The following is a 27,123-nucleotide window of genomic DNA, read 5'->3' on the forward strand; positions in this document are numbered from 1 at the left end:
TAAGGGTACATTTTTTTTATTTTCGTACACAGGCGGCCACAACCCTTGCGCCGGCCCTGCTCAGTGGTACAGGAATAACTTCAATAACAACAGATAACACAATGTATTATTTTCCATGCCACATTTTAACAAGAAAAGAGATCAAACGATCAGATTGAAACCATTCAAGATTAATTGCAGACACTATTTTCTTGGGAGCAGTACATCATTTTAGTGACCCCGGGTTCGAAATTAGTTCGAGTAGTGGAGAGGAGCATTCAATTTTCAGAATCCACCGAAAATGTTGGATTCCATTTTCCATTTAGCTGTGTACTGAGTGTCACACTGTGGAGATCAAAATTGTTTTTACCTTTCTTCCTGTGAACAAAATACATTTAGAATTTACACGAACAATGACCATGATTGACATTTTTACAACAATTTTATAATTGTTTCTTACGTAAAGGAAAATATAATTTTTATCTTCTTTTATTTAAGCTTAATGACATATAAGGGAAAGGATAACTTCGTCTAGATTTATATTATCTTCACTAATTAATTTAATAAGATATGGCATAGCTCATCAGAAGTACAACTAAAGGCTTAGAAATAAGCAGAAGTGTCTCTATATTAGAGCTATACATGATATGTCCTAGAGAAATTATTCTTATTTCATGGGAATAGCAGAAGTGTCTCTATATTAGAGCTATACATGATATGTCCTAGAGAAATTATTCTTATTTCATGGGAATAGCAGAAGTGTCTCTATATTAGAGCTATACATGATATGTCCTAGAGAAATTATTCTTATTTCATGGGAATAGCAGAAGTGTCTCTATATTAGAGCTATACATGATATGTCCTAGAGAAATTATTCTTATTTCATGGGAATAGCAGAAGTGTCTCTATATTAGAGCTATACATGATATGTCCTAGAGAAATTATTCTTATATCATGGGAATAGCAGAAGTGTCTCTATATTAGAGCTATACATGATATGTCCTAGAGAAATTATTCTTATATCATGGGAATAGCAGAAGTGTCTCTATATTAGAGCTATACATGATATGTCCTAGAGAAATTATTCTTATATCATGGGAATAGCAGAAGTGTCTCTATATTAGAGCTATACATGATATGTCCTAGAGAAATTATTCTTATATCATGGGAATAGCAGAAGTGTCTCTATATTAGAGCTATACATGATATGTCCTAGAGAAATTATTCTTATTTCATGGGAATAGCAGAAGTGTCTCTATATTAGAGCTATACATGATATGTCCTAGAGAAATTATTCTTATTTCATGGGAATAGCAGAAGTGTCTCTATATTAGAGCTATACATGATATGTCCTAGAGAAATTATTCTTATTTCATGGGAATAGCAGAAGTGTCTCTATATTAGAGCTATACATGATATGTCCTAGAGAAATTATTCTTATTTCATGGGAATAGCAGAAGTGTCTCTATATTAGAGCTATACATGATATGTCCTAGAGAAATTATTCTTATTTCATGGGAATAGCAGAAGTGTCTCTATATTAGAGCTATACATGATATGTCCTAGAGAAATTATTCTTATATCATGGGAATAGCAGAAGTGTCTCTATATTAGAGCTATACATGATATGTCCTAATATCAGAAGAATGTACATTCTATTTTCAAGTCGATAGGGACATGTTCAAGTACAAATTTGTTCTTTGGTCAGCGTCCATGAGATTGACCAACTAAAGAGATTTAACAAAACGTATTTCTTCTTTTTGTTCACCTTCCAAAGTTCTTAGCATCTTCCACAGTGTCTGGTAACATTTTGTTGGCAGTCTCTGGAAGTAACAGGGCAAGTAGTCCAGCAAATATACTGGCTCCACCAAATATAAGTAGAGGTAGCACTACAGCCATGTCTCCAGAGATCACGTGACCCTGAAATCACATATCAAACACTACATCAATGTCTGCAGAGATCACTTGACCCTGAAATCACATATCAAACACTATATCAATGTCTGCAGAGATCACGTGACCCTGAAATCACATATCAAACACTACATCAATGTCTCCAGAGATCACGTGACCCTGAAATCACATATCAAACACTACAACAATGACTGCAGAGATCACGTGACCCTGAAATCACATATCAAACACTATATCAATGTCTGCAGAGATCACGTGACCCTGAAATCACATATCAAACACTACATCAATGTCTGCAGAGATCACGTGACCCTGAAATCACATATCAAACACTACATCAATGTCTGCAGAGATCACGTGACATTGGTGAGAACTAAGAGAAGGAAAGGAAACATTTGAATGGAATATTGAAAACCATAATTAAAATTCAGTTAGTACATTTTCTTTTTACAAAGCTTATATCAACTCACTCTGTCTGGTAAAAAAGTTTGTTCACGTTCTTTCTCCCAACCCATTTTCTTATCTTATCTTATATAATACAGACGTTACTTCAAAAAAGAAGATGATTACGTCCTACGCGTCATGCATTCAGTCATGCATTCAGTCATGCGTAATAACTTTTGCACAATTATTCATTGGCATGGACAATACATGAATCAATCAAATAATTCTCGATAAGTCAATTAATTACAGATAATTACTGGAAGCGTAGTGGAGAGGCTTGAACTTGTCTTGGCTACCTATGAAGGGGGCTCGAGGTTCGACACCCGACTAGAGTAGAGTTGTTTTTACTGAGCGCCTAAAGGCAGCACGGAAAAACCTTCTCTTAGATACCCCCCCCCCCAACTTGTCCACAACTGAGATTGGACCATGTTATAAGCATGAAAGTAACGCTATATAAAAAAAAGTAAAGTAAAGTTCCCCTTTCAGATCTTGTGGTCTATAGGGCAGATGATGTAAAGGTCATCTGTTTCTGTGGCCTGCGGTTTACGAGGGTGTCATGTGGCCAGCACAACGACCAACCGCCTTTACTTTTGCCCATCTGACGTTAGGTACCCATTAGAGCTGGTTGGACTTACAGGCGCCCGAAAATCCTGATGTTAAAAATCCCAGTCTTCACCAGGATTCGAACCCCGGAACCCGGTTCGGTAGCCAAGCGCTTTACCACTCAGCCACCGCGCCTCGCATATAAAAACCATAATTATTTTTTTTAAATTAATATTTTATACTAACAAAGGAAATTAATCCTATAGTATTCATAGATATTGCTAAAATATACGATTCTGTCCCCTTAGATAATTGTGCACGTTATTTTTCCCTCCCCCATTCTCGGATCAAGTTGACATTTTAAAAAAATATTGTACCTAACAAAACATGAGTTAAAAAATCGATTAACTATTGGTAATGAATTATTTTGTATGATATCGAATAAGGGGAATACATTTTACATTATAGAGATATAGTTGTAAGTGCGGAGTTCTTCACCTTAGAAAAGCGTTTTTTTTTTTTTTAAGGATTTTTAAAATAACTTTGCTTGTTTAATGTTTATTCTTTGCGAGTTGCATTATGAATCTTTCTTTTTTTATGTTATGCTTAATTCGCTACAATTGTTTGTTTTTTTCCTTGAAACTGTTTCCATCCTGTCTAGAGGAGCTTGACAAACAGAGCTGGTTCTAAGTTCGAGTCCTTATCAAAAAACAGAGCTGGCTCGAGTAAATTATCGACAAACAGAGCTGGTTCTTAGTTCGAGTCCTTGTCTCAACCAGGATTTGAACGCGAGTTTGGTTTACAACTGGACAATGTCATTTAGCCACAGGATCGATTCACGTGTAGTTAAACGACTGATGGAAAAATAAAATTGTTGGTATGCATTGTATGACTTTAAAATCTTCTTCCCTACAGACCACAAGGTCTCAAAGTGGAACTTCACTACTTACTTTTACTACGCATTGTATTGTTCGTTTAATAGAGACGTATCGGTCAATAGATACCAATCAACCATATTAAAATGTCAACTTACTATATCTGCAATATAAGGTGCCAGAATGCCGCCAATTCTTGCCATGACAGAGCATAGTCCAAGCCCCGAGTTTCTCATCACAGTGGGGAATAACTCCACAGTGTAGATATAGATGATAGCAAACGCTGCTGAGGAGCCAAACTTGCCCACAAGGGACAGCACCAAGGTTATCCAGGAAAGATCTGTGAAACATTTGTGATGTGCTAATTCAAGCGAGAACTTCAACATAGCTGTATAATATACATATCATATTGACGAACAAGAGGAACAGTAGAGACGAACAAGAGGAATAGTACAGATGAACAATAGGAACAGTAGTGACGAACTAGAGGAACAGTACTGCCGAACAAAAGGAACACAACTGTTCTGAATGTAACCACAAAATAAACATTAAATAATGATTAAAGAAGGTTATAAGCTACAACAAAATTGAACACCAAAAATACAAATACATATGTTTGAAGTAGATTCTTTAATTTGTATAATGACCTCTCCGCTTTGTTAACGTTAGAGTTGCCAACGTACAACGTAAGGAGATTGCTGACAAACCTTCCGTTAGCCATGGTGTAAAGTATTGTTATTTTTCAAAATGGCCGGAGTCTATATATTAAGTTTAATGTCACGAATCGTTTGAACAGATAGACTTATATTGTATGTATCTCCTTCTCACTTCTGCTGACATGCGCATTCGGAGGTGCCATTAATTTATATCACACACTATTAACTTGTACTAAGATACAATAACATGACACAGTGTAGATATAATTTTTCTTAGTTAAAAGTCTGTTAAACTCCAACTTCGAAACAATAAATATATACATAGTAATTATGATTCAGATACAGGGTACTTTAAGATTAAAGATGATCAAATAAAACTAACCAACTATTTAATTTTAAATTAGTGACTTCAAGCTTTTACTCTGTAAGTCTTAATTCTAGCTGACCCTGACCGCAAGTGTCTCCAACTGACTAAAAAACTTCAACCATCTTCTAATCTTCTAAATTGCCTAACCTTGTAAAAATACAAATCTCGACCATTTTCAAAAAATGATAGTTACAAATATCCATAGAAATAAAACTATTGCTTCTGATTTAGATAGCAAGTGTCTAGCATTAGTGTAGTGCACATTATACAAACTCCTAAAATTGATTTCATAAAAAAATATAAAATACATATGGGGTTTCAAAATGCCACTGTCAAACCGAAAAGAAACCATTTGAAATCATTAGTCACGTTCATATAGTTCACGGTAAAAACAAAAACAGAAACCCCCCCCCCCTTTTTAGGAACGAGTACATTGCACTGGTGGTGATCGAAGAGAGTCCCACCTACTATGTCACTATCCACACACCTTTTCTCAAAGGGCCACTTCATTGTGGACAATTGCAGAGCTGATGTGGTACAGAGAAGGAACATTGGTAAGTTTCTCCGAAGTACTCGGCCTTTGACCTCGTCTCCAACCCGGATGTCCTCGGTAAGGAGCCATTGGTAATAGTGATGTAACAATTTTACATCTCCTTGGATCCTTCTCAGACAGAACTGTTGTTCAGACAGGCCGAACGATGGGAGAGTTTATTGACCTTGAGTTCCAAGATTCTTAGGTTTTACTCTTACAATGAAGACAACTAGAATTTTCAAGAATCTATCCTCACCTTTAGTTCCATATAGTACAGGAAACAGAGTACACACACAGGCTATACCAGCAGTCAACATAAAGAGACATTGTAATAACTTCCTGCCAGCTTTGTCCAGGAATATCAGGCACAGAAAGTAAGATAGCAGCTCTACCACACCAGACAGGAAGAAGTTCAGATACAGATCTCCAGACAAGTTGCCCACATTTAAACTCAGCCCGTAATATACCATACTTGCTACAATCCTGTCAACAAAACACTGAGTACTAGATCGAGACGTGAGTACATTTTAATCAAATATAATTACTAGTTGGTATTTCTAGACTTCACAATGGAAACTTGAAGGCTTCAATTATCATGTGAAATATAACGTTAGTACAATATTAGCTTGTAGTTTCTCTGATGTTTCAAAATGTGTTTACAAGTGTCTGAGGTGAAACTAGCAATAGCTATTGTGTGCTTTTAAAGCATCCTTTATGCCTGTGATGCCAAATTAACAGCCTGTCAGCCGTACAAGGCTCTTATCGCGGTGCTTGACAACCCGTTGAAAGGATATTATACAGATAATAGGGCACGTTAAGGTAACAAAAGAAAATTAAAAATTTGGAATCGACCTTTCAAACGGAAATAAATGTGTCTTATAGGTCGAAAGAAAGTTTGAGATGTCTACTTAACCCTGAGATTAAGCTTGCCGCCCACTGCTCCGAACGGCGCGGTAGGATTTAAGCCTAAGATATTAAAATGTTGATACTGTTTTATTTACATTTTAAAAATAGAGTTAACTATTACTTAAAAGAAAACTAGACTAACAATTAATTGGGAATCAAATAGTTTTTTTAATGAAATTATTGTTGTATTAGTTGACATGCTACTAAAGTAACTCAGAGTTATATCTTGAATTTTAAAATCCGTATTCTCATATGGGATACGAACTTCCAAGACCTTTAATCTTGAAGGAATAACACAGTTATACACATTATTTTCTTTTACTTACAAATAGATTTTATAAAATTGTTACATTGTAATTGAATCTATTTCTTTAGGATAAAATTTCGTACCAGTTGGCAAAAATAACCAAACAGCGGATAAGCAAAACAAGATTCGTCATCATGTGCCAGACTTTTTCGCCAATACCGTCCAATTCTATCTCTTCCAAATTTGCCATTTTTTCTGATATAGTGACATTGTTCGTTCTAGCAGCGGCTTTGATAATTTCAGATGCTTCCTTAAATTTTTGTCTGCTGACTAGCCATCTTGGAGATTCATTCAATAATCTAGTCGATCATAAAAATAATTATATATTGACATGGATAACTAAGAAGTTAATTTAAAAAAAACTGAATAAGATTTAAAATATAAAAACTTTATACACTTACAAGAAATAAGAAATGATTAAAAAGTTAGGGATGGATAAAACAATCTGTAAGTGGCTCCAGTTTCGTAGTCCATAGGCGATAGCAGTCAGAAGGAAAAGTCCAAGAACCCAAAAGAATTCATTGATTATTGCGGTATACTTTCGTTTTTTCGGGCCCACAAGCTCTATTCCTACAAAGAAATTGTGATACTCATTGAAAGTCAGTAGCCGTTTTGGTGATTTGTTCTTCAATAGCATTGTTAGTAACATTTGAAACTTTAACCAAGAGCTAGTAACCAAGGGAATGGCGCCTGTAATGTTTTTGAACTCTAATAAACCTACTGTGTGAATAAAGAGAATGTAATATTTATTTAGTGAAATTATTTCTATCAAATAGACGCAAATACAATACATAAATATAATACATATATCTATAAATATAAGGACTCTGAAAAATTAAATTAACATAATCTATTACTTAAAAAAAAAAGTATTATTACTGTTGTAAGAACATATTACAAAACGCAACAAAAAGGACGTCTCACCGATAACATAAGCAGCGAGGTAGAGTCCACTACCAAAGAAGGTGGCACAAAACTTCAAGATGACAAATGGAACATAAGAGTGGACAAAAGCTACAGCAAGACCACTAGCAAACTGACCAATGGTGCCCAACAATACAACCTTCTTGCGACCTAGTCTAGAGGGGAAATTGTGTTAGTGTACAAAGAAGTTCAATGTAAATAAAAAGGTAAAAATAAAATGAATATCTACAACGTTTAAGAAAATTATCTCATGAATCAAGTACTGTATCTCATGAATCAAGTACTGTATCTCATGAATCAAGTACGTATTTTTCTCCATTAATATAAAGAACCTAAAAATTAGATGAAAAAAAAAAGTTAAATTTCAGTAGAGTACATGAACACATAGTAATTTTGTCAATAATGTTTAATACACAACATCTATGTCAATATATAAGTGCTCACACATCTGCCAATGATCCTAAAATGAGTGATCCAGCCATCATGCCTCCCATGACAGCCATGTTGGCGTACGTTTTGTAAGACACATCATCACATACCATGTTGATCTAATAGGAATCAAAGAAGTGAAAGGTTACAATAGTGGATATTTCCATGCATGGAGGTAAATCTATAATTATTAATTACAGACATTTGCACCGCGCTATTTTGAGGGCGCTACTTTGTTCGCGCAATTTGGTCCGCGCTATTTTGCCCGCCCTTTCTTTTTCGGATCACCGACTTTAAAAGCTGATATGCCACTTAGAATGAAGAGGATCAGTTTTGAAGTTAAATATTCACAAATATATTTCAAAGTAATGTACGTTTCCACGTGACACCCTAACTGAAAACACGCATAAAGCGAGATAGTGAAACAATCATAATACCAACTTGTAAGACAAGCATCATTGTTGAAATGGTTTTTCTTGATTTGTCTAATAATACAAAGTTCCTCTTTCAGACCTTGCTATATACAAGGCAGATGATGTTAAAGTCATCTATTTTTTGGGCAATGGTTAACGACCAGCCTGTCATGTGGCCACCACAAGACCAACTGTATTTACTTTCCCCAACTAAAGGCAGGTACCCATTAGAGTTGGGTGGACTCAAGGGTGCCCTAAAAATCCCGAAATTCAAAATCCCAGTCTTCTTATCTTATTATCTTAACTTATATTTTACCGACGTTAATACAAAAAAAATAATTACGTCCTACGCACTTCATGGGTCAATCATACATATAAATCAAAGACTTAAAATCTGCCAAGTCATTGTGTTTTGGCTGATTCAGGCAACCCATTCCATTCTCTAATGCCACTAAGGAAGAAGGAACACTTTTAAAAATTTGTTCTAGCGTATGGAATAAGAAATGCGCCTCTATCTTTGTGTCTTTCTGAGTATTTCATTAGCTGTTGTTTTTTTTCTTTTTTGTAAATTATGGTTTAGTGTTTCATATATGTTAGCTATTTCACATTTTATTCTTCTGTCCTGGAGTGTCTCTAAATTTAGTGATTTTCCTAATCAAATTTGAATATTCATTTGTTATAAATCTCACTGCTCTATTTTGTATTTGTGTTTATGTCATCTTGAGGTTGAGGGATCCCAAACAGTAAATGTGTATTCTAATATTGGCCTGACTTAAGTTCAATAGCATTTTAGTTTTATAGTTCCTGTTTCAGATTGTATGGTCTATAGGGCAGATGATGTAAAAGTCATCTGTTTCTGTGGCCAACGGTTAACATGGGTGTCACGTGACCAACACAACGATCAACCACCTTTACTTCTCCCTAACTTATGTCAGGTGCTTATTAGAGCTAAATGATCCATTCATAGTTCGCTCTCACTTTTATTATTACAATTTAATCATTATTGTATCGGGGGGTGGGAATAATATGCATTCGACTCTCTCCCCCTTGATCAACTTAAAGCATTGGTTTGGGGGGGGGGCATGAATTTCAGTGTAAAAATGTTAATGTAAATATATCCCACAAACCTCTGACAAATGTGGATGTAAATATATCCAACAAAGCTCTGTGACAAATGTGGATGTAAATATATCCCACAAACCTCTGTAACAAAGGTGGATGTAAATATATCCCACAAACCTCTGTGACAAAGGTGGATGTAAATATTTCCTTGCTGTAAACCCATTTGTCACACTTTCTGGTCATGTTGTTCCAGTCTCTCTGTGTGACATCTTTCACAAACACTTCACATTGGGAGTACATGTTCTTCTGACTCAGCCATGGGATAGATTGATTGATGAGGTCATCATGCCAGGGTCCTTGGCTTGCGTACGTGTCATTGTCCAGTTCTGGAATGGCGCACCTGAATATTTCAAAGATATAGATCTGTAAAACATTTGTTGAGCCTGTCAATATCCACTTCCAGAAATGAGGCTTGTGAATTGCGGATGTATGAAAAGTTACAATAGTGGTTGTTATTGTTTTTTTAATGTGATTTCAAATCAAATAAGACAAATTTTAACTATAGAATACATTCAAACAAGTATAAACTACATTCAAATAAGTATAAACTACATTCAAATAAGTATAAACTACATTCAAACAAGTATAAACTACATTCAAATAAGTATAAACTACATTCAAATAAGTATAAACTACATTCAAATAAGTATAAACTACATTCAAATAAGTATAAACTACATTCAAATAAGTATAAACTACATTCAAATAAGTATAAACTACATTCAAATAAGCATAAACTACATTCAAACAAGTATTATCTACATTCAAATAAGTATAAACTACATTCAAATAAGTAACCGTGTGAAAAGAGCTGAGCCGAAGGCTCTTCGAACTCTAGGCATGTAAGCCTGCTTGAACAAACCGTTCTGTCTGGAAATAACTTTCCTACCTGTGATCTGGCACAGCCAAGACAAAGACTGACATTAAAACATGAAAGGCTGTGGGCACGGACACTAGACATGTCAGAGAAAACATACGCTTTTGGTAGCTACCAAAGTCTCCAAGCTCGTGGATGACGTCATCAAACTTCATTCTTCTTTATCACACCTTTCTTTCGGTTCTTTCAAGGAACATAACCTATACATATATGTATAGACACAATTTACAGTTTTATAGATAGATAGGTAATTAGATAGATAGATAGATAGATAGATAGATAGATAGATAGATAGATAGATAGATAGATAGATAGATAGATAGATAGATAGATAGATAGATAGATAGATAGATAGATAGATAGATAGATAGATAGATAGATAGATAGATAGATAGATAGATAGATAGATAGATAGATAGATAGATAGATAGATAGATAGATAGATAGATAGATAGATAGATAGATAGATAGATAGATAGATAGATAGATAGATAGATAGATAGATAGATAGATAGATAGATAGATAGATAGATAGATAGATAGATAGATAGATAGATAGATAGATAGATAGATAGATAGATAGATAGATGTTCGTGTTAGCTAAATTGTTATTATTTATCATTAATTTTTATAAACTTCCTTAATAATTTTAAACGTAATGTTCCATTCTTCCATATATTTATGAGGGCACTATATTTAATGTGGGAAGCGTGGTCCAGAGGCTAAGTATGCTTGAATTTGGCTTGGCTTGTCTACCTGTGAAGGGTGGCTCGATACCCGACTCCAGCAGAGTTGAGTTTACTGAGTGCCTAAAGACAACACGGAAAACCTTCTCCCAGTTCCCCCCCCCCCCCTCACTGGTCCACAAATGAGATTGGACCATAGCGCTCTGAACGTAGCGCTATATAAAAGCTATAATTAATTATATCATGTAAAACTTACAAAACGACAAATAATTAGCACCAATTAGTGTGAGTATGGTAAAATTTAAACGAGAAAATGCACGTAGATCTACTTACGTGAGGAGAAACAAAACGACTGCCTTCAAATGTTTAGTGCTAGTTTTCTTAAACACTTAAGTACAAATGACAAGAAAAGAACATGAACCTAGATCTTAAAACCCAGATTTTTAAAGCCTGGATATGAAAAGGTAATATCATTAAATTAAAACTTTATTTTATCAATGAAATTTGTCTAAAGTCACACGTTTTTGTATATAGAAAAAGGAAACGTGATAAATATTTAAATAGATCTTTCGTTTTCAGTATGTCTTCCATAATTTAGTGTCGGATGTCTCACCTTGACATAAGGTCAGACGTACGGCCTATTTATTCAATATAGATTTTTACATACAGAACAGCAAGACTAGCAAATAATGAGGTATTCTAAAAGGGTTATTTTTCTTTTTCTAAGTTTACATTACCTTAAGGTGGCCCCGTGTGTCTGTAGGTCAATCATACTTTAGACAGTACAAACACTGACATAAACGGATATACTCTCTTTTATTTATTTAGGGAAAGGGGAATAACTTATATTAGAAGAAAAAAAAAGTTAAGCTTTGTTATTTTATTTTTTTTTCACCAAAACCTTTCTTCTTTACATGAAACTGAAACCTACAACTTCAGGTACTGTCGGTAGTGTCAAAGTGCTACGTGTTTGTGTGACATTTTACGTAGGATCCCCCCTCCTCCCCCATATTCAACTAGATGGAGTGTGGAGAACAGCCCTAGCGTATTCTCGTCTGTAATGGGCGTGATCGTCCTAAGATCATCTTCGTGTTAAGCGAGACATCTAGTACAGGACCTGTTTTTGTCACGTCAACAGTAGGGCTTTGGTTATGAAACAGACCTGAGAAAGACAAGAAGAATCGCGTTCTCGGAGACGTCGTCATATGTTTTCTTCCTACAGACACCTTGCCTCGAAAACAGTTTCACTTCGAGGATGCTCTTCTAATTTGTAATTATTTGTAAAACACAACTATTACTATCAGTTTTTTTAAATCCATATTAAATGTGAATCCATGAAAGCATTTGATTTAAAATATTTCGTATGTCCACGTATGGAAACGTGTAAAGGGCAATATTCACTCATCCATAACGTGCACGAGCCAGAGCTTGTAAGGCAAATGGTACGAAAGACTACATTGTAACTTTGTGGTCCTCCTTAGTTCACGTGTGTATCTGCCATGTGTTCAGACTAAAGCCTGTTCAGTGCGCTCTTGTTCACTCACTTTTGTGGACATGCAGGGGAGGAGTAAAGTCCTTACCGCTCTATAGGACAGATGGTGTTCAAGTCAGCCGTTTCTATGGCCAACGGTTAACGAGCAGGGTGTCACATGGCCATCACATCGACCAATCGCCTTTACTTTCCCCAACTCAAGTCAGGTACCCATTTAAGTTGGACGGACTCAGGGGAGCACTAAAAATCGTGGAATTCAAAAGCCCAGGCCTCACCCAGATTCGAACCCAGGACCCCAGGTTCGGAAGCCAAGCGTTTTACCACTTAGCCACTGCCCCCAAGGGGAAGAGTATCTGGGAAAATGTCTCCGTGCTGCCTTTTGGCCACTTAACTCAAGTTGGGATTCGAACTCAAGCCTGGCGGCACTTAGCCACACAACCAACTTTTAGATAAAAATGTATTGACTAGTATTCGATCTCTTTCGGACTTGTTGAAGGATGCTAAGAGTTAAATTGTACATAATAAAAAAAAATATTATCTTTCTATATATTAAAATGACTTAAGTCTTGCTTTTAAATGTATTATTTTCTTGGATATTTCATTTTAATTTCCACTATGTGCGACTTGAATAAATCCAGTTCTGACACTTTGAGCTAAGTTCCAGGAAATTAAATTTAATGTCCAATGTATTTCATGCAGAGTGGTTTGGGAGGGGGAGAGGGCGTGAATTTCAGTGTAAAAAATGTTAATGTCAATATATCCCACAAACCTCTGTGACAAAGGTGGATGTAAATATATCCCACAAACCTCTGTGACAAAGGTGGATGTAAATATATCCCACAAACCTCTGTGACAAAGGTGGATGTAAATATATCACACAAACCTCTGTGGCAAAGGTGGATGTAAATAGTACTCTATGTCTCCACATTTGATTGTATTAAATATATCAAATTAAAGTTTTTTTCTAATTGTCAAACTACTAGATATACAATACTAGCCATTAATGACAACGAAATGTGAAAAACAAAATGGAGAGGACAATGACATACACTTAAATACAGACAAATGACTGGACATCAGAACTAAATCCAATGAGCTATTTTTAATTTCACTTAATGTCGATATGATTGGTAGCATCCTGGAAGTGAGCTGGACGTTGTAAAGTGGAGCTAACTTCCATGTCTGCTTGAAAACTGGTAGAAGCCAAGCATTTAAGAACAATAAACACACTGCCCACTGTATAAGGTCACATAAGACCTATCAAATGACCTCGTCACTTATCTGAAGAGTTCACAGTAAATGTTCACATTACTTACTTCATCCGAATGACAACAGTCTTCGACTTTCACTAAAAGGAACCTGTCTCACATATGACACAATAGAAATATTAATATTTAACTATACTGTTCTATCGATCTTATTCTCAATACAGTAGCTATATCATACTTCCCAGGTAACGTATCTAAATTCAGCATAGTTTTATATAATTCAGCATAGTTTTATATCTACAGTGACAAGTTTCGATCCTCGACCCTCGCGCTCTTCAATGGTTATCTCTACTGATTAAAGTGAAACGAATTTAATTAGCTGTGGTCACTTAATGCTTATTAAGCATAACAAGCCATATCTAGTGTGTGTTTTGTTTCTAAATGCGCTGGTTCTATTTAATAGCAGACCATATAATGAACGCGAATCATGTTTGGGTTTCTGACCTTAACAATTCATTTAGACCCTACAGACTCTTTGGTCTTTGACCTGTGATTTCAAAGTTTAAATGTCATAATGATTGAGTCTTTGGTTTGCTAAAATGTGATCTAATTTCATAACTGATGACCAATTATGACGCTATGTAAAGATTATGATTTCAACTTTTAAAAGGACACATTGTAGATATTTATAGATAAATTAGTAAGACACAATAGTTTTCATAATAATACTGCTTTAAATTTTTTTTTTAATGCATTCAATCAATGTAAAAATTTGAGCGTATTGAGCATAAATGTAGCCAACTAACTTTCTCTAATACACTCACAAGCACCATCAATGTACATCCCAAAGTTTTCAAACTAATTCCTTAATATTTTTTATATTCACGTCGCAGCCTTTTTCAGGTTTTGACATTTCAATATCAGCGCCAAGTTTCTTTTTAAAACTGACACATTTGTATTTGTCTTCAAGTGTTAAGCATTGACCTCTTCAACAACCAACAGCAATAAATTATATTCTATATGTTGATATGGTACGATATGACAGTAGAAAATTTCGGGGTGGAAGCCACAATCTTATTCTTGAATCTGTTCCAAGTCACTAGCTGCGGGGCAGAAGTTCTCATTTTAAAAGGCTCCGTATTTTAGGTCTTCAATAAAGGGGGGTAATTTCTAAGAAGTGTCAATTTTATTAAATTCTAATTTTGCACACACACAAATAAGATGAAGATTTGGATGAAAGTTCAACTTAACCGACATGTTAGTATTAAATCTTTATAGTGTGTTATCTCCCTTAGGCCGAAGTGGCTGATGTGAAACGTTGAGTTATTGGTGGAGCTTAATTATATATCGACAAATTTTTATTTATAAGTAGGCATCACATTATCATGGATGTACAAAATAAAGGAGGCTTATATGTATATTTAATTTTATATATAATTTTACAAGTCCGCATTTGTGAACCAATATTTGAATGGTGTACCGTCTACTAGTTAGTAGTACAATACAATACAACTCTATGCATACGTTCGACTAGGCTCGCACCTGTCAACTAAGGCATGTGACCGGAAATACATTTCAGACTTTAAATTAAATAACTTAAAATGAGGTCTCCTCTCTCTCTCTCTCTCTCTCTCTCTCTCTGTGTGTGTAGCAAGAGAGAACTATTTAAACCTTTTGTTTTTCTCTGTGAGGTTAGTGTGTGTTAGACTGTTAGTTAATGTGTATGAGAGAGAGAGAGAGAGAAAAAGAGTGAGAGAAAAAAAAGAACAAATTAAAAACTATTTTAAAATTTTCAGTTACTCTATCACTAGTGTTAGACTGTATGTGTGCGCAAGACAGAGAGTGAGCGAGGAGATTAAAAGAAAGAGAGAGACAGACAGACAGACAGAGTATAGCAAGAGACACTCTATATAGTTTCGTTCCTGGTTTGTAAACATTTCTCTGTATACAAAGTGCTACTGTTTCATTTCAATGTACTCTATGTATATAAGTTTATGCAAATCTTTCCAGACGAAATGATTTCAAATGCAAATAGAGTTCTCACATTTCTTAGATCGCCCCAAGTACTCTACATCTAACACACTAAGCAAATAGTTCCCAAAATTTATAGATCAGATTAAAGTTAGACATCATAATATTTGTGACATTTAAAAACAAGCAGAGAAAAACAGACGCGCAGACAAATAGGAACATATCCTGTTAGCCTTGCCCCGAATAATAATACAACTTTGTAGTCTTACGCCGAACTTATAACTCATAATAAAATTATTTTTACATTTATCAGTCATTGAACTGTTCTTATATAAATACATTTCGCAAGTATCATGTAAAAGTTAATATCATGAAATGATAGTCTGAATAGTATTACTATTGTGGTCTCCTTGGTGCGGGAATAAGTTTAAATAGAACGGGTAACTTCCTGCCACACTTCATTAAAATCTTATGATTGAAGTCCGAGATGTATACTATTCAAGATGAGTATGTCCTTCAAAGAAGTACATCTTAGTAGTGGTCCACTGCTCAACACATTGATCCACTAGATCTAATAACTGGCTAGCCATCTGGTCAGAGGGACAATTAATTTTCAGAATCCACAGTAAATGACAGATTCCATTTTCCATTTTGCTGTGAAGTCATGCCTTGAAGGTCAAAACTATTTTTGCTCTTCTTCCTGTGAATAAAATAAATCAATAATTCAAGTGAGCAATTACAAACAGGGCCGGCCGTAGGCCACTGCAATCTATGCGGCTTCAGTGGGCTCCGCACTTACATAGGCCCCGCGCTAATTCTAGGTGTAAATTATTAAATTAAACTTATATAAAATAACAGGGTTTCCGCTGCCTTTTCATTTTCCAGACCCTCCTGGAAACTTCACGAAATTAAAAAATATAAGAAAAAGTCCAGGAAATCTGAAATTATGAAAATCTCCTGAAAAATAGACAAAATTGTCATATTCGGGTGTCAGTTGAACGCGCAATTAAAAAAATCCGACTTTGTCAGCTTTCATTTAATACAAATTTATTGCAAAGACGAATGTATTTTCTAATACAAAATCTTAATTTTTACATTATGCTTATACCTACCCAGACTGAGCCCCGCGCAATCCGTTTCGCATAGGACCCCGCATTTTTAGGACCGAACTTGATTACAAAGGGCTAACCTTTTTTATAATCAAATTAGATTTGATTTTGTTTCTTGAGTTCAATGTCCTTATGTTTTTATATTCTTACCAAAATATTGTGCTTTTTTAAATTCAATGTAAAAAAAAAGTAGCTATAGAGCAAAAATATTAACTACATCTAGGATTATAGCTTATTAAAAGTGCAACTAGTAGTATAACATCATTAATAAAAAGTATACCCAGAGGTATTATATAACTACTATAAAATACATCCAGAATATAACATAAGAAATAAAAACTACTGGGCAAGAGTAATAAGTCCTACACAAATGGTATAGCAGAAAAAAGCGGCCCGCAGACAAATGGCTAGAGCGCTCATTTATAAGGGGCTAGAGTACTCATCTATACAGGGCTAGACTGCGTCATCTATAAGGGACTAGAGTACAACATCTGTAAAAGACTAGAGTACTGATCTATAAGGGACTAGAGTACTCAACTATAAGGGGCTAGAGAACTCATCTTTAAGGGACTAGAGTACGTCATCTATAATGGGCTAGAGACATAGAGTACTCATCTAAAGGGGCTAGAGTGATCTATAAGGGGATAGAGTATTCATCTTTAAGGGGCTAGAGCACTCATCTATAAGGGACTAGAGTGCGTCATCTATAAGGGGCAACAGTACTCATCTATAAGAGACTAGAGTACTCATAGAGTATGTAATCTATAACGACACTAGAGTATGTAATCTATAACGACACTAGAGTACGTCATCTATAACGACACTAGAGTACGTCATCTATAACGACACTAGAGTATGTCATCTATAACGACACTAGAGTATGTCATCTATAACGACACTAGAGTACGACATCTATAACGACACTCAAGTACGACATCTATAACGATACTATAGTACGTCATCTATAACGACACTAGAGTACGACATCTATAACGACACTAGAGTACGACATCTATAACGACACTAGAGTACGTCATCTATAACGACACTAGAGTACGACATCTATAACGATACTAGAGTACGACATCTATAACGACACTCAAGTACGACATCTATAACGACACTCAAGTACGACATCTATAACGACACTCAAGTACGACATCTATAACGACACTAGAATATGTAATCTATAACGACACTAGAGTACGACATCTATAACGACATTAGAGTATGTCATCTATAACGACACTAGAGTACGACATCTATAACGACGCTAGAGTACGTCATCTATAACGACACTAGAGTACAACATCTATAACGACACTAGAGTACGTCATCTATAACGACACTAGAGTACGTCATCTATAACGATACTAGAGTACGACATCTATAACGACACTAGAGTATGTCATCTATAACGATACTAGAGTACGACATCTATAACGATACTAGAGTACGACATCTATAACGATACTAGAGTACGACATCTATAACGATACTAGAGTACGTCATGTATAACGACACTAGAGTACGTCATCTATAACGATACTAGAGAACGTCACCTATAACGACACTAGAGTACGACATCTATAACGACACTAGAGTACGTCATCTATAACGACACTCAAGTACGACATCTATAACGATACTAGAGTACGACATCTATAACGACACTAGAGTACGACATCTATAACGATACTAGAGTACGACATCTATAACGATACTAGAGTACGACATCTATAACGATACTAGAGTATGTCATCTATAACGACACTAGAGTACGTCATCTATAACGACACTAGAGTACGACATCTATAACGACACTAGAGTATGACATCTATAACGACACTAGAGTACGACATCTATAACGACACTAGAGTACGACATCTATAACGATACTATAGTACGTCATCTATAACGACACTAGAGTACGACATCTATAACGATACTCAAGTACGACATCTATAACGATACTAGAGTACGACATCTATAACGATACTAGAGTACGACATCTATAACGATACTAGAGTACGACATCTATAACGATACTAGAGTACGACATCTATAACGATACTAGAGTACGACATCTATAACGATACTAGAGTATGTCATCTATAACGACACTCAAGTACGTCATCTATAACGACACTAGAGTACGACATCTATAACGACACTAGAGTACGACATTTATAACGACACTCAAGTACGACATCTATAACGATACTATAGTACGTCATCTATAACGACACTAGAGTACGACATCTATAACGACACTAGAGTACGACATCTATAACAATACTAGAGTACGACATCTATAACGACACTAGAGTATGTCATCTATAACGACACTAGTGTACGACATCTATAACGACACTAGAGTACGACATCTATAACGACACTCAAGTACGACATCTATAACGACACTAGAGTACGACATCTATAACGACACTAGAGTACGACATCTATAACGACACTAGAGTACGACATCTATAACGACACTAGAGTACGACATCTATAACGACACTAGAGTACGACATCTATAACGACACTAGAGTACGACATCTATAACGACACTAGAGTATGTCATCTATAACGACACTAGAGTACGACATCTATAACGACACTAGAGTACGACATCTATAACGACACTAGAGTACGACATCTATAACGACACTAGAGTACGACATCTATAACGACACTAGAGTACGACATCTATAACGACACTAGAGTATGTCATCTATAACGACACTAGTGTACGACATCTATAACGACACTAGAGTACGACATCTATAACGACACTAGAGTACGACATCTATAACGACACTCAAGTACGACATCTATAACGATACTAGAGTACGACATCTATAACGACACTAGAGTACGACTTCTATAACGACACTAGAGTACGACATCTATAACGACACTAGAGTACGACATCTATAACGATACTAGAGTACGACATCTATAACGACACTAGAGTACGACTTCTATAACGACACTAGAGTACGACATCTATAACGATACTAGAGTACGACATCTATAACGACACTAGAGTACGACATCTATAACGACACTAGAGTACGACATCTATAACGACACTAGAGTACGACATCTATAACGACACTAGAGTACGACATCTATAACGACACTAGAGTACGACATCTATAACGACTCTAGAGTATGTCATCTATAACGATACTAGAGTACGACATCTATAACGATACTAGAGTACGACATCTATAACGACACTCAAGTACAACATCTATAACGACACTAGAGTACGTCATCTATAACGACTCTAGAGTATGTCATCTATAACGACACTAGAGTACGACATCTATAACGATACTAGAGTATGTCATTTATAACGACACTAGAGTACGACATCTATAACGACACTCAAGTACAACATCTATAACGACACTAGAGTATGTCATCTATAACGACACTAGAGTACGACATCTATAACGACACTAGAGTACGACATCTATAACGACACTCAAGTACAACATCTATAACGACACTAGAGTATGTCATCTATAACGACACTAGAGTACGACATCTATAACGACACTAGAGTACGACATCTATAACGACACTCAAGTACGACATCTATAACGATACTAGAGTACGTCATCTATAACGACAATAGAGTACGATATCTATAACGACACTAGAGTACGACATCTATAACGACACTAGAGTATGACATCTATAACGACACTGAAGTACGACATCTATAACGACACTAGAGTATGACATCTATAACGACACTAGAGTACGACATCTATAACGACACTAGAGTACGACATCTATAACGACACTAGAGTATTTCATCTATAACGACACTCAAGTACGACATCTATAACGACACTCAAGTACGACATCTATAACGACACTAGAGTATGTAATCTATAACGACACTAGAGTACGACATCTATAACGACACTAGAGTATGTAATCTATAACGACACTAGAGTACGACATCTATAACGACACTAGAGTACGACATCTATAACGACATGTCAAAGTCAATAAAGAAATTCAATAAAAACTTTTCTATGATTTTTGTTTTTTACCTTCCGAAGTTTTTAGCATCCTCCACAGTGTCTGGAAACATTTTGTTGGCCGTCTCAGGAAGTAACAGGGCAAGTAGTCCAGCAAATATACTGGCTCCACCAAATATAAGTAGAGGTAGCACTACAGCCATGTCTCCTGAGATCACGTGACCCTGAAATCAAATATAAGTAACACTACAAACATTTCACCAGAGATCACGTGACCCTGATATTGTTTGATCGTCTAAGAGCTGAGCCGAAGGCTCTTCGATCTCTAAGTTTGAAAAAAAAAAACCTGTTTGAGCGTCAAACAGTAAAAAAAAAACCTGTTTAAACCACGGTTCTGTCTGGAAGAGACCCAAGTCAATGCCTATATAGAGCATTGCTATTTCCGACAAAACTGGCCACCGGAAGCACGGGCTAGACATGGCCAAAGGACCGAGTTTACCGGGAGCCTCCGCCATTTTCCTATGTTATACCATGCTAACCATGAGGGAACTCGCCATTAATGTAACGGTCCCTTGAGGAACGGCGCATGGATTATCGACAGGGTCGATGCAATTGGTCCATGCAATGGATTCACTCTCACGTACCCTTGGACACTCCCACGGGAGTTTTGTTTCGCCTTTCATTTAGCCTAGTTACCCCCTCAAGTAACCGTTTCCACACGGGCGCCACTTTGAGGCAGAATAATATGCCCGCGGACCCTGATATCAAATATTAGTAATACTACAGCCATGGCTCCAGAGATCACGTGACCCTGGAATAAAATATTAGTAACACTACAGCCATGGCTCCAGAGGTCAGGTGACCCTTAAATACAATATTATTAGCACTACAGTTACCCTGAGATATAAGCAATTTTAACTTTTTGGAAATTTGAATTTTTTTTTTTTTACTTCAACAGCTTGTGTTCCTAAAATGAAATTCAGTTTGACTTAAGACTGGAAGACTTGTATGTTGTGTGACGCATAGATTCATTCTCGTGATTAGAGATTATGCACTGGAAATAATGTTAGCATATAGAACTTAACTTAATCTCTTTCATCACAGCACTTACTATGTCAGCAATGTAAGGAGCTAGAATCCCCCCAACTCTGGCCACCACAGAACTGATTCCTAGGCCAGAGTTTCTCATCACAGTTGGGAATAGCTCAGCCGTGTAGATGTAGATAACAGCGAACGCAGCTGAAGCTCCAAACTTTCCAACCAGAGATAATGCCATCGTCATCCAGGAAATATCTGTAGAGAATATGTTAGTTTTCACTTTGCAATGTTACATTTACCAGCAGGCATCACAGAAATATCTGTAGAGAATATGTTAGTATTCACTTTGCAATGTTACATTTACCAGCAGGCATCACAGAAATATCTGTAGAGAATATGTTAGTATTCACTTTGCAATGTTACATTTACCAGCAGGCATCACAGAAATATAGAGTTTTCTTCAACGTATATCTATCTATGTGTTGTATTGATCCATCACCAAAGGCTTGCATATCATACAGAAGCTCGAAAATCAATGCTTGTTATTGCTCGTACATGGCGTGTTATTAGGTGTATTTAAACTACTTTTGAACAAGACCTATACATGAACAAGATGCTAGGACTAATCCCAGACCGTTTGATGCTTGAATAAAGTTTAATTAATAAAGGCCACAGTCCAGTCTCTGTCCGCAATATGATGTGACCACCTTGAATTCCCAACACCAACTTACTAATAATAACATACATAAACTAGAGCCCACTCATCCGTGACGTTACTAAATGTTGCGTTCAAAGTCCGTCAACTACGTTGCGTCTTTATACTGTCTAACAGACAGTACTGAGATACTTGCTGGTACAGGCCTCATCAGTACCTTCAACACTATTCTCGGGTAACGCTGCCTGGTTTGGATTAATCGTGTATATCGTATGGAGGATAAAAGCATCATCTAGGTGGGAAACTTGCAACAAGCTCAAAGCAAAATGGACTCAGACATTTTCGCTAAGTGAATGTCATCAATAGGGACTAAAAGCTATGACCATAGGTTACAGGCCTGGGAAGAAAGAAATACGCCTTGAATGCACCATGTGTAGAAAAGTTGTATCAAGTCAAGCAATGGACAGTCGGACAGCAACGATCGCATCAGTCCAAGAAAATACCAAGCCACACGGTAAAAGTCTATCTTCTCTAGCGCACAATCAGGTTCTACTTTCACATATGCGGAATATGAATTTATACCCACAAGAAGAAATGTTTATTTTTTCTTTGTTTTTTTATTCAGTATTTTGTAGTGACATCAATGTCTTATATACAACACAAGGGACATCAATGTCTTATATACAACACAAGTGACATCAATGTCTTATATACAACACAAGTGACATCTATGTCTTATATACAACACAAGGGACATCAATGTCTTATATACAACACAAGTGACATCTATGTCTTATATACAACACAAGGGACATCAATGTCTTATATACAACACAAGGGACATCAATGTCTTATATACAACACAAGTGACATCAATGTCTTATATACAACACAAGGGACATCAATGTCTTATATACAACACAAGGGACATCAATGTCTTATATACAACACAAGGGACATCAATGTCTTATATACAACACAAGGGACATCTATGTCTTATATACAACACAAGTGACATCTATGTCTTATATACAACACAAGGGACATCAATGTCTTATATACAACACAAGTGACATCTATGTCTTATATACAACACAAGTGACATCAATGTCTTATATACAACACAAGTGACATCAATGTCTTATATACAACACAAGTGACATCTATGTCTTATATACAACACAAGGGACATCAATGTCTTATATACAACACAAGGGACATCAATGTCTTATATACAACACAAGGGACATCAATGTCTTATATACAACACAAGGGACATCTATGTCTTATATACAACACAAGTGACATCTATGTCTTATATACAACACAAGTGACATCTATGTCTTATATACAACACAAGTGACATCTATGTCTTATATACAACACAAGTGACATCAATGTCTTATATACAACACAAGGGACATCAATGTCTTATATACAACACAAGGGACATCAATGTCTTATATACAACACAAGTGACATCAATGTCTTATATACAACACAAGGGACATCAATGTCTTATATACAACACAGGGGACATCAATGTCTTATATACAACACAAGTGACATCAATGTCTTATATACAACACAAGTGACATCTATGTTTTATATACAACACAAGTGACATCAATGTCTTATATACCACACAAGGGACATCAATGTCTTATATACAACACAAGTGACATCTATGTCTTATATACAACACAAGTGACATCAATGTCTTATATACAACACAAGTGACATCAAGTCTTATATACAACACAAGGGACATCAATGTCTTATATACAACACAAGGGACATCAATGTCTTATATACAACACAAGGGACAACAAAACAAAACGTTAAAGACTTCTCAGGGCGCAGTCGTCATAATTTAATGTTTCACAATATGAGCCTCACCAGAGTCAAAAGCTTTGATTTATATTGTAGAGCGTATATAAATATACTGTGAAGTCGGTCTTATTTTTCTCAGAAAATTGTTAAGATTAACATTATTATACTCAACTCAGAGGACAACAAACAGTGCGATAAAAACATCCGAGGGCGTTATCGTTCTGTCTGAATGTCTCTAATCTCCACTTGACCGGAGACAAATGTCGACAGTTGTTGCGTATCTTTTTTGTATAGTTCCTGATGAAGTACTCTGTTCATTGTGATATACCCGCCGCAGCTCATCAGTTACAAACTTATCATCGCAAATATAAGGAGCAGAAGAGAGTAGCCAAAACGAAATCAGTTTTTTTTTATGTTTATCACAAAGAACCAAGAAATTGTTCATAGTTGTACTTCGAATTAGTTGGTTAGGTTCAAGGCCAAAATTTTGGCGCCAAATGAAATTTGCTTAAACCATGAAGTATAAAGATCAAAAACAAGCATTTACATTAACTAATATATGCGTGTTTTGTGTGTCACAGAAAGACTGCGGATTATTTGCTTGTTTTTCTGTTCTCTATTTTTAGAACCAAATGCTTAAACAAATATTTCATTATTTAAATTTTTAAACAAGAAAAACATTTTAAAATATATATTAAAAAAAAAAGATCACACCTCCATTATTAAACTTCCAATATAATAATATAAACAAAAATGAAAAAATGCTTTGGTTCAATCGGGGAATCGTACCCGTGACACCGTCAGCTGCTAGATAGAAAGCATTTCTACTTCGGTCCGCGAGGAAGGTAGATCTATAGTTGTGCCATTATTTATTGGTCTGTTCATTAAATGGACATCTAGATCTAAAACTAGACCTGAAGTTCTGATTTAGAACTCTGAAGATCTACTAGACTCTAGATGCATTCTCTATTAGATCTACGTACAAATAGAAGCAACGCTTATAAACTTCTATAAAAATGGAAGCAACTTTAAATTTACTCAGTTATCGCATTTACGGCGGTAATACGGCTGATTACGCCATGTTAACTCTACACCTATTCTTAGTCTCTAGCCTAATTTATATTTCTTCCTTTATTTTTTACTTTGGAACATTATAATGATTGAACTAGAGTTTTCCCAATCTGGCCAACCAGCTAGTCATTCTTTTTTCAATGATATACATCAACTGTTCAAGTTCTATGTAAATCATTACAGCCGTTATTTTTTAGATCAGCTGCACGCCATCCACCCAGGCTCCATGAAAGAGTGACTTGAATAGAGGTATTGTAAAAACTTTAAAAAAAAACAAAAAAACTTAAAGCAAGTGAAATTACATCAATTATTTTCAATAAATTATATAATTAATTTTTAGTAGATCTAGACTAACAATGATTAATGGTTTTTGTTTAACTTATAGCATGATCAGTCAGCTTTAGTCCAAACAATTTAATAAACTATTGTGTTGGGGGGTGGGGGTATTCAGGGGGAGTAAACCGTGCTGTTTTTTAAAAAACTTTTTTTTTTAAGTTGCTCAAGTCTGACTTCCACCTTGAGCCTCCACTATGGAAGACCGACTTGTTAACCACTCAGTTACCTCCAGTACTTGTAAAAGTAGAAGATTTTATAGTCTATAGTTAGTTTACAAATTTTTGTGAACCACCGAATTCTCAACCCAAAGCTTATCTCCCCTTAGCTTAGTAGGTCCTACTGTCTCTATATAAAACACAATTAATTAATTATGGCTATTTGTTAATAATTGGTAGTTTCTTTTCAGATTTATGTGTTGTCATCAACAATGAATAATTGTGCAAAGTTTCAACTTGATACGAGAACGGGAAGTGGAAGAAATAACCTACGAAATTCCAGACAGACAGACAGACAGAGTTGATAGAAGCTCTGTAATATAGCTGAATACTACCTTTAGTTCCATATAGTACAGGAAACAGAGTACACACACAGGCTATACCAGCAGTCAACATAAAGAGACATTGTAATAACTTCCTGCCAGCTTTGTCCAGGAATATCAGGCACAGAAAGTAAGATAGCAGCTCTACCACACCAGACAGGAAGAAGTTCAGATACAGATCTCCAGACAAGTTGCCCACATTTAAACTCAGCCCGTAATACACAAGACATGCGACAAGCCTGGAATCAGAACACAAGAATAGTAATTTCTTTTATTTTGAACAAATATTAAAAAAAAAATCGATTTTCTTGTCATCTCTCTAATACTGAACTAGTAATATAAGCAAAAATAATTATCTTCTACTTTATATTCAAATAAAATTGGATTGGATGGGATCCTTTCAGATAGTCATTGACAAATGGAGGAGCTGGAATACTCATCGAATGGCCAGATGGAGAAAAACTAGAAAGATCCATTGCAACTGGAGAGTTCTCTGACAGCCAAAGAGCAGAAAGGGAAGCACTAGAACTAGCTGTTACCATGCTAGCAAATCATCCAAGTACCCCATACAGTCAGGTTGCCTCTCTAACCGATGCGGAAACAACCCTCCAAAGCTTAGAAAACTTTGATTCCTCTTATATAAAACGACTCAGGACAGCACTTGTAAAGCTCAACAACAACAGTATAAAAACTGTTATTCAATGGATACCAGCACATATAGAAATAGAAAGAAATGAGAAGGCTGACACACTCGCCAAGAGTGGGAGAACAAACTCACAATTAAACACTGCACTCTATCCAGAAAAAATGAAGAAGCTAATAGTAAATTAAAAAAGAGAAATGGACAAGCTCTCATCCGAATCACAAGAATGATGATGCCTATTATAAGCT

General features: G+C 35.7%; 2 protein-coding genes across 6 annotated transcripts in view; both read right to left on the reverse strand.

Annotated features, from left to right (window-relative positions):
* Positions 1-13,922, reverse strand: LOC106050939 (organic cation transporter protein-like). Of its 3 annotated transcripts, none has more exons than XM_056032342.1 (11): positions 13,783-13,922; positions 10,301-10,488; positions 9,529-9,751; positions 7,892-7,995; positions 7,448-7,602; positions 6,925-7,093; positions 6,607-6,822; positions 5,567-5,793; positions 3,914-4,095; positions 1,748-1,899; positions 1-357 (listed from the first exon to the last, which is right to left on the reverse strand). In XM_056032342.1, exons 2-11 carry the CDS (start codon positions 10,441-10,443, stop codon positions 258-260), a joined length of 1,671 nt encoding a protein of 556 aa, XP_055888317.1. In that variant the 5' UTR covers positions 10,444-10,488; positions 13,783-13,922; the 3' UTR covers positions 1-257. The 3 variants fall into 3 exon arrangements, with proteins under 3 accessions (XP_055888317.1, XP_013061478.2, XP_013061479.2); XM_013206024.2 differs by lacking the exon at positions 13,783-13,922 and adding an exon at positions 11,712-11,777; XM_013206025.2 differs by lacking the exon at positions 13,783-13,922 and adding an exon at positions 11,308-11,485.
* The window catches only part of LOC106050920 (organic cation transporter protein-like), a 27,691-nt gene continuing 14,121 nt past the window's right edge, over positions 13,554-27,123 (reverse strand). For all 3 annotated transcript variants that reach the window (XM_056032348.1, XM_056032347.1, XM_056032346.1), the window contains exons 9-12: positions 26,245-26,471; positions 21,873-22,054; positions 20,834-20,985; positions 13,554-16,345 (exon numbers count right to left, since the gene is read on the reverse strand). In XM_056032348.1, the coding sequence (XP_055888323.1) occupies positions 16,252-16,345; positions 20,834-20,985; positions 21,873-22,054; positions 26,245-26,471 (655 nt within the window). In that variant the 3' untranslated portion in view covers positions 13,554-16,251. The remainder of the gene's footprint in view (positions 16,346-20,833; positions 20,986-21,872; positions 22,055-26,244; positions 26,472-27,123) is intronic.

This window comes from Biomphalaria glabrata, chromosome 6, assembly GCF_947242115.1.
Source record: "Biomphalaria glabrata chromosome 6, xgBioGlab47.1, whole genome shotgun sequence".
Classification (NCBI taxonomy): domain Eukaryota; kingdom Metazoa; phylum Mollusca; class Gastropoda; family Planorbidae; genus Biomphalaria; species Biomphalaria glabrata.